The sequence below is a fragment of the Chiloscyllium punctatum genome, chromosome 7 (genome assembly GCF_047496795.1).
Source record: "Chiloscyllium punctatum isolate Juve2018m chromosome 7, sChiPun1.3, whole genome shotgun sequence".
Classification (NCBI taxonomy): domain Eukaryota; kingdom Metazoa; phylum Chordata; class Chondrichthyes; order Orectolobiformes; family Hemiscylliidae; genus Chiloscyllium; species Chiloscyllium punctatum.
The window spans coordinates 57,642,301-57,657,514 of record NC_092745.1 but is presented as its reverse complement, the minus strand read 5'-3'; the positions used below and the strand labels follow the sequence as shown (position 1 = coordinate 57,657,514).

The 15,214-nt window shown below is 39.3% G+C and overlaps 1 protein-coding gene across 3 annotated transcripts in view; it reads left to right on the top strand.

The window, feature by feature from the left end:
• The window catches only part of hmcn1 (hemicentin 1), a 597,300-nt gene that overhangs the window by 277,458 nt on the left and 304,628 nt on the right, over window positions 1-15,214 (top strand). For all 3 annotated transcript variants that reach the window (XM_072573640.1, XM_072573638.1, XM_072573641.1), the window contains exons 21-24: window positions 68-227; window positions 10,082-10,250; window positions 12,543-12,670; window positions 14,638-14,910. In XM_072573640.1, the coding sequence (XP_072429741.1) occupies window positions 68-227; window positions 10,082-10,250; window positions 12,543-12,670; window positions 14,638-14,910 (730 nt within the window). The remainder of the gene's footprint in view (window positions 1-67; window positions 228-10,081; window positions 10,251-12,542; window positions 12,671-14,637; window positions 14,911-15,214) is intronic.

The window sequence follows — 15,214 nt, the reverse complement described above, 5'->3', positions numbered from 1 at the left end:
AGCAAACCTACATCCATAAATTGTAGTTTTGAAAGTCATTGAAAATAATTTCTATTTTCTTTTGCAGAATGGTGAACTCATAAGCCAGCACTTGGGGAAAATCAGCACAGAGCCAGATGGTGGTTTGTTGATATCTTCACCAACTGGTAAAGAAACTGGGGAATTTGTGTGTACAGCAACAAATGCAGCAGGCTACGCCTCACGTAAAGTTCAGCTGACAGTTTATGGTATGAATTTATATGAAACCACATAGTTGTGTTGTGCATTTTCAATTTATATGTTTGTTGCTCTGGCATATCCCTGAATCAGCTGCACTTATTCATAGCACAACAATGACTGACAAGATAATTAGGTAATTCTTTTGCCATTGTCCAGTTTACAGATTGTGAATGGGGCAGACCACAATACACAGCTGTATTTTTCTCTAACTGTCCCTGTTACAATAATACTGCTAACACCACAGCATTTTAGATTAGCAGTATTCATGTTAAAATGTCAGTAATCGGGATCCAATGCCAATAAAGTAAAGTAAAATGTACAAATCTGGGATATTCGTGGAAAAACAAATGTACAATGCGCATCCTTGGCTGGAGCACCAGAGTCACTTTTTGCATTTGCAAGGATGTGAGTTCCATGAATAGTATGTTTTGGCATGTGGACTCTTTGCAGATTGTGGTAGTGCAGGCAGGAAGGGAATAGATGGTCATTGGGCACTCATGGAGAACAGGCAAGCAATACAGGGGTCCCTGAGTGCATACTGCTCTCGAACAGATATTCAGTTTTAGGTGCCAGTTAAAGGGGAGACTCCTCTGAAGAATATATCCAGTTATCAGATACATTGTCACAAGGGTAAAGAGAGGGCAAACAAAATCAGATCTCTCTAGATAATAGATGAGATGGAAATTAAGTTGAAGCAGAAAAGGGGGCTGATCAATATCAAGTGGTAACACAAGGCAGGGGGCAAGGCTGAATATCGAATTTCTGAGGGCATGTGAAAATTAAAGCCGATGATTGCTGTAAAAATTGGGAATAGAAGTTTTCTATAATTACATAAATAGGAGAAGGGGTGGATACCAAAAAGGGGGATCTATGTGGGACAGAGGCATGGCTGAAGTATTAAATTAGTACTGTGCATCTGCCTTTACCAAGGAATAAGATACTGCTAGAGTTATAGTAAGTAAGAAGGTGATTGAGATGCTGGATCAATTTAAATATTGGTAGGGAAATGGCATTAGAATGGCTGCTGCTTGCAAAATTGATCGATTGCAAGGATAAAATGGGATGAATCCAAGAATGCTGAGGGAAATAAGGGAAAAGATTTTGGAGAAGCTGACCATAATCTTTCAATCCTACTCAAATAAAGAGGTGATGTTAGACACCTGAACATCTGTAGGGAGTTAGACCACCTGAGTTGCACTTACAGGGAACCACTGTCAACATGGTAGATCAGGTGGTCTCTTTCTGCATTGAAATCTTACAAAATAAAATCAAGTGCCAGTTAACCATTTAAGTGAATTGAAACAAGGCACCAGGAAACAGCTGAGTGAGGTAACTCAGGAAACTTCACCTAAGTTATAAAGTAAGACTTCTCAAAGCAGAGTTTTGAATTTATGGCCATATCATGGCTTATGCTTTCCCATTCAGCTTAAAGTGTGTAGCTGACACTCCATCTCTGGGGTTTTCTGTTTCCAATTTAACAGCAGGGTTCAAACTAATTTCAGTTTCAAACTTGGTATGTGTCTTGATCACTTAAAAGTTGCTGCTTATCAACTTTTCAAGTCTCACCCCAATGTCTCAACTGTTGTCCAACACTGACTCTACAGCACTATGTCATTACATTCATTTTTAATTTTAAAAAGTTTTAAAGTTTTTTTAACAAAATTACAAAACTAATACAAAATAGTGTAACCACTTTACAATATTAATAAAGAAAACGGGCTACTGATCTACTCTGCACACTACCAAACACAAATGAGGATGTATATAAAAAAAGGAAAGCTCTATATATAAAATAGAAGTTACAGTACATTAAATAGCTAACAAAAAAAAATAAATAAACATTCAAAATAGAATTATACCAAGTCATAACAAGGTAGCTTAATTTATATTCACTAAAGTTACAACACTCAACACACTCTCATTGCAGTTCCCATCAGTGGGAGCAATAGTGAATATACCCATATTTATACAGGATTCTTCCTCCAGGGGTCTCCGAACCGACAGACATCAACCTCACGGCTGGAAAAGGCCCTAGATAATATGGCTGATACATCTACATCTACAACTCAAGAAGGGACGCTATGTTCTATAAAACAATTCAGTTTTTTGGTGCAACATATTTGTAAGGAACTCCAGGGGAATATGTTCTATAACTATCTTATGCCGGTTCAAGAGTCCTGGGGGATTTTCCAATATCCAGCTCACTAAAATATTTTTCCTCACACAAAAAGAGAGTATAGTAAACAGTTTCTTCCCACGTATATCTAGAGAGGGAAATTTTGGAAAACCCATAAGGAGAGACACGGGATCCAACCCACTCTTGGTTCCCAAGATCTTTGTCAAGGCATTTGCTACACTATCCAAGTACTTGCTGATCTTGTGGCATGTCCACAAACAATGCACTTAGGGCACACTGGGGACACTCCTATCTTAAACTTTGCAAGCCATTCTGGCATTATATGGGACCTATAAAGTATCTTCAATTGAATAGCTTGAGTCCTATTACAAATAGCAATCTTTCTAGCATTTTCCCAGATGTCCTCCCACATCTCTGAGGAGGTTTCCACCCCTAATTCTTGAGCCCAGATTTTACATAGTCATTGCATATCCTTCGACACATTATTACCTAGCAAGTGATAGAGACTACTGACCGAAGGTGCACCCACTGGTTGAAGCACTCTCCTCTCCATATCCAATTTATAGGGATTAACCATCAATGTGGTCTTTTTTTGTACAAAGTCTTGTACTTGAAAATATTGGAAGAGGTCCGTGCTAGGTAGCCCGAATTTCAGATGCAACTGTTCGAAGGACATCATGACGTCCTCATCAAATAAATCTCCCAAGCAGGAGACTCCTCTAGACTCCCAAAGTTTAAAACTGACGTCTATCAAACCTGGCTGAAATCCCAACATTCCCATTAAAGGAGTGAAAGGGGAGGTTTTTTGTAAATTATCCTCACCCTGTCGCATCAACCTCCAAGCTTTGACTGTGTTTAGGACAATCAGGTTTTTACAATGATCCATGACTGTTCTCATCTTGTCCATAAACAACAGGTTAATGAGGGGACATTTTGCCTGGGAAGCCTCGATGTCCGACCAACTTGATTGTTGATCATGAGAGGCACAATCAGCCATGTATGACAGCAAGGAGGTCAGGAAATGTCCAGAAAATCTAGGCCTCCTCCCCTTTCTTGTGAGAGCTGCAGTTTAATTTGATAAGGGGCCATTTATGATGCCAAATAAAAGATCCAAGCCAGGCATAAGGCCTACGCAGCACTTGCCTCGGCAATATCAAAGGAAGCATACTCATGGGGTATAGTAGGTGAGGGAGGACATTCATCTTGACCAGAGCTATTCTTCCCAACCAGGATATCAGAAGGTCTTCCCTGTCTTATTTTCTCTCGAACAACTGCACACATAGTTAGCTTTATATAGCTGATCAAAAGCCAGGGTGATAAAGATACCTAAGTACAGAAAACCTCCCTGTGACCACCGAAAGGGGAAATGAGTTCCATCCCCAAAGTTGGATATGCGGCTAAGACCTCCCACTGGCATGGCTTCTGATTTCATGAAATTAATTTTGTACCCGGAAAACACACCAAATAACTTAACCACTTGTATTAAGTGGGGCACAGATGTCAGTGGATCAGTTTAGAAAAGAAGTATGTCATCCACATAAAGAGTAATTTTATGCTTGCCTGATCCTAATTCCGGGGCTGTTATGCTGAGGTCCTTCCAAATGGCTTCCGCCAGCGGTTCGATCACTAGTGTGAATAATAGGACACTCTTGGTGATAACCTCAGCCAACACTAAAACTATCTGATCTCATACCATTGGTAAGTACCACTGCTTTTGGGTCACTATATAGCACTGCGACCCATTTGGTAAAAACCTCTCCAAGATCAAACCGTTCCATAATATTAAAAAGGTATGGCCGTTCTATCTGATTGAATGCTTTCTCTGCATGTAGGACAATGATCAAGCCCGGTATTGCTCTTTGCTGGCATACTTGCACCATATTTAGTACTTTTCTAATATTATTAGTAGACCTATGACCCTTAATAAACCCCGTTTGGTCCTCTTTTATGATAAATGGCAGTACCCTCTCCAGTCTTAATGCCAGCATTTTCGACAGGATTTTAAAGTCCACATTCAATAAGGATATAGGCCCGTACAAAGTACAATCTTCTGGGGATTTCCCTTTCTTGAAAATGAGACCGATATTTGCTTCTCTCAAAGAGGATGGGAGACTGCCCTGACTGAATGAATAGTTGTACATGTCCATAAGCGGTCCAGCCAGTTAATCTATAAACACCTCATAGAACTCAGTTTGAAATCCATCTGGCCTGGGCGCTTTACCACTATGGAACAGCCTCACCACCTCCTGCACTTCCTGAATTGTCAAGGGGGATCTCAAAAAAGACACCTACTCCGAGGTTACACCCGAGAGGTCCAGGTTCTTAAAAAAGGATTCCATCTTTCTCGTTCTATCCTCACAGTCCTCCGATTGATACAGTTCAAAATAGAACTTTCTAAATGCTGCATTGATCTTTTTAGTATCACAGGTCAAAGTTCCAGCACTCTCTCAAATATATTTAATAGATTGGGAGCCTTCTTCTTTCTGGCAGGTATGCTAAGTATCTGCCTTGCTTATCACCATATTCAAATAGTCTCTGCTTCGCAAATAACATCTCCCTCTTTGCTGTTTGAGTAAGTGCAGCATTCAACGTAGTCTGAGGGCAATATTCCACTGCAATTTGATTATGGACCATCCATCAACATACGCTGACACAGTTGCCTTCAGGCGAGCCTCGAGCAGAAATTGTTGTTCTCCCCTCTGTTGTTTCCAGGTTGCAGAATACAAGATATTCAAGCTCCGTGCATAGGCCTTGGCAGTCTCCCACATCAATGATGGGTTGCTGGCCGTACCTAAATTAATATCCCAGAAAGCTTTAAATTCCTGAAAAAAGTATTTTATAAACTTACTATCTTTCAGTAGAAAAGGGTCCATACGGCAGTGCCAAGAGACCATCTCATCATCACTAGCCTTAACCTCCATATACACTGCCACGTGGTCTGAAACAGCTATATTCCCTATTTTGCAGACAGTTTCGAGCTCAAGAAGGTCAAAGGGACAAACAACATATGAATTCTGGTTTGGCACTTACGTGGGTTAGAATAAAAGGTAAAATCTCTACCCTCAGGGTGAAGACATCTCCACATGTCTACCAGTCTCAACTTCCTATTCAAATCCACCAACTGCCTAGATTGTAGAGATAAACCCACAGGGCCCCTAGGCATCCTGTCCCATAATTGTATGACACCCCAAGGCCCATCAGTCTAGTGAGTGCATTAGTTGCGAATTTAAAAGGATGTGCCCGAGAGCAATATACATTCAGGATCCTGTACTTTTCGCCATGTATTAGAACTTTAAATATTATAAACCGCACAGACTCATCCTTTATTTGGCTTAACATTTGAAACGGAAGTTTCTTCTAGATGAGAATGGCCACTCTTCTACTTTTTGAGTTAAAAGATGAGAAGAACACCTGGCCAAATCCTCCCTGCTGCAGCTTCAAATGCTCCTTGTCAGTTAAGTGTGTTTCCTGTAATAGGGCTATATCGACCTTCTCTTTTTTAAGACTTGACAGTATCCTTTTCCTTTTAATTGGTGAGTGACTCCCTTTAATATTCCAGGTGCACCATTTAAACAAATGCCAAGAGAGTCCTAGAGCCCCCAGGAGGAAGAACCCCATTCATAGAGTACTGAGTAAAGACTATAAACAATTCACATAGATTTAAAAATGCAACCTTTAAAACTACTAAATCAAAACTGCTAAAAACTACTCTGAAGACGTAACAACATAAAACATAATTAAAAGGAGACTTTCCCCCTTGTCCACAGGGGCACTCCTACCATCCAATAATCCCACCATGACTCCTTCCAGCTGGAGCCATGCCCTCGCCGCAGACCTCACAAAGCAAGATAAACAAATACTAATATCTTATAACAAGGGAGTTAAAGGTCAGTACCCAACCCATCCCTCCCATACTACTACCCTAGACATTCTTGGCATAACAGCAACATGAGATAGAATATATAAAATTATAATCCCAACATATATTAAAGGAAAAACTTTTAAAAACCAACAAAGGTAAACCAAGCAGATAACAAATAAAATTAAGAAAAAGAAAGAAAAAGAAAAAGAAAGAAAAAAGAGAGGAAAGAAGGGTAAAATAGAATAATTGTCCATATAATTCAAGCCATTCAGTCTGTTTTAGAGTGTCCAAAAATTATTTTGCCTTTTCCGGCGATCCAAAGTTAAACACAGACCCTCCGTGGCAGAAGCGCAGTGTTGCCGGATATCTCGTTGAGTATTGAATATTCAGATTCCTCATACTCTTCTTTACCTCATCAAATGCCTTCCTCTTGTGGATTATGAATGGGGAGAAGTCCTGAAAGAGCATTATTCTTGATCCCTTGTACACCATAGCCTGGGTATCCTTTCCCAGTGCTCTGGAGGCCTCCAGCAGCATTTGTTTGTGTCTGTAGTTCTAGAATCACACTAGGACTGGGCTGGGGTGCTGGTCCGATCAGGGCCTGAGCACTGCGACCTGGTGGTCTCGCTTGACACACACCCGGTCTACCTCAGACTCCAGCCTCAGCAGTTGTGGGAGCCATTGCTCCAGGAAGTTAGCGAGCTGGCCTTCTTCCTCCTGTTCAGAATGGCCCAGCAACCGGATATTCTTCCAACGTCCTGGAGCTCTCGGCGCTCCACAGTCTGGACCTGACCCACGGAAGATTCAGCCGCGGTCTCGGAGACGCGGCCTGTTGCTCCGCCCCTCCAACACACAGACCGAGAGTCTGGGTCTCCAGATCGTGTTTTTACAGCATGACTAAGATCAACTCCCACCTTGCCCAGGTCTCTTCCATTGATGCTTCGATCCTCGTGCCTCTGCAGGTAAATCCCCCAGGGCGGCCGTATATGCATCTGTTGCTGCAAGTGGGGCGTCCCTGTCTATTGTGAGTTCCATACTCCGTTGCCTTTAGTCATGTTAGAGTGCACCTGGGAACAGTCAGGGAAAAAAATTTTTTTTAGCAATTTTAAAGGTGAAGGGAGGGTAGGTGTTCCACTTTGTCTGGGTCGAGGATGGAGCTCAGCAGACTCAGACCTACTGGGTCGCTGTCATCTTGAATCCCCATCATTACATTCTTATTGGCTCTTATCAAAATGATTTAGCTTTTAAAGGTGATGGATGTCATCTCCTGCAATCTCATGACTGGTTCCTTAGAGTGTCAGTTTTCTGAGGCCCATCTCTTCATTATGGTTAGTTATTACTATTTTTGACTCTTTGTATGATAGAACGATATTTTCTTTGCTTATTTATTTAAGATTGAGAGATATATGCTGTTAGGGCCCCATTAATGATACCCAGCTTGTTGTCTTAGTTTTCATTTAATTCATAAGAGTCCCTCATTAGTTAGTAAGTTTGCAGATGATACCAAAATTAGTGGTGTAGTTGACAGTGAAGATGGTTATCTCAGAGTACAACAGGACCTTGATCAGAATAGTTGATGGGCCAAGGAGTGGCAGATAGAGTTTCATTCAGATAATGTGAGGTGTTGCGTTTTGGAGAGGCAAATCAGGGCAGTACTTGTATACTTAATGATAGGGTACTGGGGAGTGTTGCTGAACAAAGAGATCTTGGATGCAGGTTCATAGTTCCTTGAAAATGGTGTTGCAGGTAGACAGGATAGTGAAGAAAGCATTTGCTAGGCTTGCCATACAGTTGCCTTTATTGGTCAGTGCATTGAGTATAGGATTTGGGAGGTCATTGTTGCAGCTGTACATGACATTGGCTAGGCCACTTACGGAATACGGTGTTCATTTCTGGTCTCCCTGGAAAGATGTTGTTAAACTTGAAAGAGTTCAGAAAAGATTTACAAGCATGTTGCCAGGGTTGGGGGTTTGAGCTACAGGGAGAGGCTGAATAGACTGGAGCTGTTTTCCCTGTAGCATTGGAGGCTGCAGGCTGCAGGGTGACCTCATAGACATTTATAAAGTCATGAAAGGGATGGAAAGGGTAAATAGACAAGATCTTTTCCCTGGGGTAGGTGAGTCCAAAATTAGAGGGCATAGATTTAAGGTGGGGGAGAAAGATTTAAAAGGGATCTAAGGGGCAACCTTTTCATGCAGAGGGTGTATGGAATGAGCTGCCAGAGGAAGTGGTGGAAGCTGGTACATTTACAACATTTAATAGGCATCTAGATGGGTATATGAATCAGAGGGGTTTGGAGGGATATTGGCCAAATGCTGGCAAATGGAACTAGATTTGCTTAGTTCGACTGAAGGATCTATTTCTGTGTGGTACACCTCTATGACTCTATAACTATAAATTAAAAGAAAATATTGTGAAATGCAGCTGTTATTATGATTTTATTTCACTGGTTAATTCCCTCTCTACCATACCCGGTTGTCCAATAAGTATTTAACAAAGTGGGAAGTTGTTAATCTGCCTTATTCAACCTTGAAGGCTGCATGATCGCTCAATCTGGTTCTGTGAAATGGAAATTAACTAAACAGGAGCCAAAATCCTGTTTTATTTTTTGTTGTCAAGTGAGGCTAAGCAGACTTGGTATTAAAGTACTAAAATTGACATTTGTTAATGTTAAGCAGAATAATAGATTAATCAACCAATCAATATACTTTGTCTCTCTTAAATACACCAAGTTAATCGGGAAAAGTGAATTTTCCTATAAGTCTTACTTTCTTCTTCTTTCTTTTAAAGATAAACAACCTGCACCTCTTTCACATGTAATTAGGACTACAAATGGTATCAGATTTCCTTAAACTTTGTTCTTCCAAACACATGTAACTTTAAATGATGTGTTCATTCTATACCACATGGTACGCATAAAATAATTTTGAATAATAAGTAAAGAAAGAGTTCATTCTTTACATCCATTCTGATAAAATGTGTGACAAAGTTGCTCCTTTAACAAGATTATGTTGTCCTTGTTTTTTTTCTCACATAGGTTGTAAATGACACAGACTCTGAAAAGTCTAGGGTTGAAGGGTCTTGGGGCCAATTTGTTTATAGCCAACAGGTACTGCCTCAGGCAGAAGACTTTCAAGTTAAAAAAAAAACTTGTACAATGAAAGGGGAGTGACCCCAATTCTCCCAGCTCAGCCTTTCTCTGGATTGGTTTGGTTTGATTTTTAGAAGTAGTGTGGAAAAAGCTGTTGGTCCTGATACTCTCTGATACTCTCTGACTTCTTTCCTGTAAGAACCTACGTTTGATTATACCTTTTGTGGCAAGGGGTGTTTATGTACTGTTGCAAGTATTTGGAACAGCCATCATTCAGTTGGGATGATCTGTCAGGTTTTCGGATAGGTTAAGTTATTTGGTATTCTGTTTTATTTTGTTTGTGTTTCATTCAGTTATCTTGTAAATAAATTCTGTTTTGTTTAAAACTAAGTAGTTTGACCAGCAGCATCTCTCCTGGCATATCCACTATCCACCTGCTTAAAACAACTAGCAAAGTTAGGGTCTAGGCTGCCTTCTTGAAATGTTTTGAGGGGTCTGGCCTGTCCATAACAAATGTTTCTGTTAAAGTTTGCTGCTGAAATTTTGTAAATAATAATTTATTCCAGTTCAATCCATGCGAAATTCGTGTGTTTGCTATATTCGGATCAACGTAAACTTGAATTGAAATTCACAACTCATGGAACTAGTAAAGAGAATTCCGTTTTTCAATACGTAAATGCTTGAAATGGGAATGTATTAATGCAGATTATGCTTTATATGTATCTTAGTATAAATGTCTTGCAGAAGTTTTCAAAATGATTTTAAATTCCAGTTAAACCAAGAATCATTACTGAGTCAAAAGGATCTGAGAGAGGAAGTCCAAAGGAAGTATCAGTGATAGAAGGAGAGGATGTCACATTGTCTTGCGAAGTGCAAAGCTTTCCGCCTCCCATCATCAATTGGGCCAAAAATATGCAACTTATCTCTCCTTTTTCACCAAGGTAACTCAAGTTTGAAAACAAATTTCTCACAGGTCACTATTTTGCATGCTGTACGTCACTGATCCAGCTGATATTTAATCTTGGGATTGATTGTGGATTCAGATTAATTGCCCTTTCGATTGGCCAGTCATGTTTCACATTTTTTCTCATGCTGCTTAAAATTGACACCATATTAATATAATTTAAATGAGAATACTCAAGTTTAGATTTAGATTACTTACAGTGTGGAAACAGGCCCTTCGGCCCAACAAGTCCACACTGACCCTCGAAAGAGCAACCCACCCAGACCCATTCTCCTACACTTACCCCTTCACCTAGCACTACAAGCAATTTAGCATGGCCAATTCATCTAATCTGCACACTTTGGACTGTGGAAGGAAACTGGAGCACACCCACGCAGACACGGGAGGGGATGGGGGGGTGCAGATTGTGCACACAAACAGTTGCCTGAAGCCGGAATTGAACCCGGGTCTCTTGGACTCTGAGGCAGCAGTGCTAACCACTGTGCCACCATGCCGCCCTCAACTTTCAGCCCTAAACTATAGAAATAAGATTTTTCTATACATTTTGCATAATTTAAATGGTTAACAGGTTGACTATATCACTTACAGTATGCCTCTGCTGTTGTGAAAGTCATAAAAATTAATGATCTATGTTTGACTTCCATCATTTGATTAAATCATGAGATGTTTTGTGGACTAAAACTGCTTCTAAAAAGAAAAGACACTGACTTACCATGGCCATAGTGATCATCTGACCACAGATTTAGCTAGTTCATGAAATCATCAATAAAGAGACCCAGTCTGAACTGAAACTGACATCGTCAAAATGACTGAAACCAACTACTCAGATTTTTCTGATACTATTGATGTGCTCAGTTGTCTTTGAGTTTTCAATTGTTAAGTAGTGGCAGCACCAAAATTTTGATCTTCTTTTCTGTAGGCACTGAATCATGTGGTGTTGTCTTCAGAATGTTCTAGGTTTGCATTTACAATTTGTAGCTTTAAAAGAATCCATCACTTTAAATTTAATTTGTAAACGATTAATTAATGGAATTTTTTTTCCAAAAGGATGGAGTGATTAGATCTTCTGTTTTTAAACAAATCTATCAAAATATTCCACATATGGTTAATCAAAGTAAAAAACAAAAGTGAAGGTATTATAGAGAGGACTGGACCTTTATAAAGGGAGATTACCTCAGTGTTGGTAGTCTTTTTTATTCCACTGACCAGGTCTATGAACCTGTACTTGGCTACCTTTAGTGGAATGCTCAGTTTGCTTGAGGATTAGGACTCCAGTGAGTGAATCCTGCTCTTCATGACATTGATCAAAGATGGAAGCTGACAGACAGTTATTTGGTAAAATTTACTTCAACAGGCCATGTAAATTTGAATACAGGAGTGGTTTCCATATTTACCTTTTGTCATGCTTGGTACCTTGAACATGGGATATAGAATTTTATTCCAGCAATTCATTTTATCACCAGCCTCGACAAATGGATTATGCTATCAATTTTTTTCTTGCATTGGAAGAAACTTCAAGCAAAGCTACAACCACTGGAAACTCCAATAATTCATTTATCATGAAATCTCTCTCATGTTTTCCAAATGAAGAGGCATTGCCAGCCTGAAACCTCAACTCATTCTGTCTCCACAAATGTCACCAGACTTGCTGAGGATTTCCAACTTTAAGTTTTAATTTCAGATTTCCAACCCTCATATTTCTTGTTTGTGTATAATTTGCTGTATGTAAATCTACATTGCAAACATTGTTCTCCTGATTTGAGAACCTTGTGCTGAAGTTATGAGTCTGTCTCACAGTCATTTCATTTATCTGTTTCTAAAATACTGGAGATGGTAAAACAAAATACTGAACGGGTCAGACAGCATAAGTGGAAAGTAAAACAGTCAATATTTCGAACTGGTAAACTTACGTTAGAGCTAAAAAGTAAAAACAGGCTAAGTGAGAACAAGAGATAAGTGGTGGCAGTTCGGGTCAAAGGGAGAGGCAAGGGAAAAAAAGGGAAGGTATGTGTTAGGGTTGATGGTGCATGCAGAAGAGATTATGGGGCAAGTGAATAAACAAAATATGGGTCTAGAGGAGCTACAACAGAATCATTACCTGCAGGTACTGTACAAAATTATAGCCATAGTTATGATCTGAAATTAATAAAGTCAATGTTGAGTCAATTATTATTTACGTTGTTATCTTAAACCTGAAAGAATTATATAATTTCCAGGTACCCATTAAGATGTTAGCATTTGTTAATTCAAATTGTATTTTATATTTCAGACATACTCAACTATCCTCTGGATTAATGAAAATTATTGAAACCAGACTGTCTGATAGTGGGCTCTACTTATGTATTGCAACAAACATTGCTGGGAATGTTACACAGTATACTAAACTGACTGTAAATGGTATGTTTCCATTTATGTTTAGATCAGTGATGTCAGTTCTTTTTTTTGGTGTCAAAGATCAGAGATGCTTGGGGTGAGTTCTTTGAGGATCGTTACTGCTTATTGTTCAGCTTGTGATGTTTAACTGCTCATAGGATCATGCCATGTACTTTAACTCTCCAGAGAGAAAAGCATGTGTTTTTGAAATTTGTTTGAGTTCAACCATCTCATGACAATTTGTGTTGAGGTCAGTACTCCAGTCTCATTTCTATCAGTATTTAATTCTGTTGAATATATTGAAGTGGATTTCAGAACTTGATTACAAGCAGATATTTCATTTATAGCCTCTACACTAACACCCATTAGCAAAAATACAAGAATATTTTATAGTAAAATGGTGCAGATGTACGATATTTAAAGTGTCACCTGCATGTTGAAAAGCTATAGATAATGCTACTTTCTTAAACTAATATTTCATGAATCAGTGCAATACACTGTTTAAATCATAAAATCTTAGAGCATTGAAGCAGGTCACTGGCCCATGTGCCTGTCCTCATTGTTGAAAAAGCTAATATTTTTTCTTCACTGTTGTTTACCCATAGTCCTGTGTTTCTTTTTCCCGCTTTTCAATATGAACTCTGTTCACTTTTCCACTGAATCAACTTCCAAACAGTATACATCGGGCAAAATGGCTCATTTTATCACATTGTGTCTTTGTGATATGTGATTCCAAGTGAATGAAAATAATGAGTGCACTTTTCCAGAATCCACACCACTACAGAGGTTATTAAATGCAGTTTACTTTCAAGGGGAATATGTACAGGAATTGCATTATTCATTTTTTATTTGTTCCCACAAAAGCTATTTTTGGAGTTACCAAAACAGTGATTTCCAAGTGTTCTTCACCAGATTTTAAAGATTATAGCTTGGACTTTATGATCAGTGACAAAGAAACAAACTCTATTGGTGAAGACTGTTACACCCTGTGCAGAAGCAGGGTATCACTGACAGCAGCTTGCAGATTTGTACACTTAATTGTGTATCTGCACATGCTGCAAGTAATCTCATTGCCTAATTGCAGCCTTACCGTTATTTCTATTGCAAAGTCCAGTGAGCATATGTTTTCACTCATTCAGGATTAGCCACTTCATGCAAACCGGAACCTCTTTATAATAAGCCCTTATGTAACAAACTTTCCATTTATTTATTTCTTATATGACTGATAAACTACTCAAATCAGAAAGAATCAGAAAGAAGAGATGAGAGGTGCTTGAAAATTAGAGAAAGGTACCAAGGTTTGTTTCAGCACAAGGAACCACAGAGCCACTGCATTGGTGCGAGCAGAGCAGAGCAGAGCAGACAGAAGGGAATGGTGGGCTAAAGAGCTGAGGAGAAAGTGAGGACTGCAGATTCTGGCGATCAGAGTCAAACAGTATAGTGCTGGATTAGCACAGCCACTCAGGCAGCATCCAAGGAGCAGGAGAGTCGACATTTTGAGCACACGCTTTTCATCAGAAATGAGGGAGGTGGCCCAAAGGGGCTGAGAGGTAAATGGGAGGGCTGAGTGAACAGCTGAGACCAGGATGTCATTGCAATCATCCATTATAAGATTATTAATGGCAGTTAATACATTAACATTGAAAAATGTACAGCCTGGTAAAGTACAATCTGGTACACCTGTAGTTAGGACTTTTCCGTCTGTCTGTCTGATGGGATGAGCATCACTTTCAGTTCAAATAGTATAATGCAGGCAAAGCTTTGCAATAGTTTAAGGTAGATGTGTGAAACATTTGTTAATGTCAATTAGTCTTCATTTGAAAAAATAGACAGCTTACATTGTTACCAAGGTGGCTAAATAGCATATCAGGTTGGTTTTTTCCTGTCTGTACTATCTGAACTTTAAGTTTAATCTGTTTAATATTTGGATTCAAATGTGTTCCACTGAAGAAATCCTATCATAACTCTTACATTGATTACTATCTCTTTAGTTCCTCCACGAATTCAACCTGGACCCCGTGTTATAAAAGTCCAAGCAGGTCACAGGGTTGACATTCCCTGCAATGCATGGGGTATGCCGAAACCCACTATAACATGGTATAGAGGAAGTAACAACATTTTGCCAGATAACAAACAGTACAATGTGGATGCTGAAGGCACGCTGACTATTGAGAAGGTCCAACTCACTGATGAAGGAGTTTATAGCTGTGTTGTCAAAAATGTGGCAGGTCAGCATGAAGTAAATACAACTGTCCAGGTTCATGGTGAGTATTAATTGAGACGTAAATAAGAATATATTTTTGAGATTATGTTGAAGAATAAGAGTTTGAATGCAGTACTAGTTTCTAATGCATAGTGTTTGTAAAACTGGCATGCTAAAGTCACATTTTAATAGTTTGATATCTCTGCATCATTAGCCAATATTCTCATATATGATGAACATGAAATATGGAGTATAGAATATCCTTTTACTATATTGTACTCCATGCAGGATTATAGTGAAAAGCTTTTACAATGTCTGCGCCTTATGGCAACATCTTAGGTGCAAGTATCTAGCTATAATTCTTG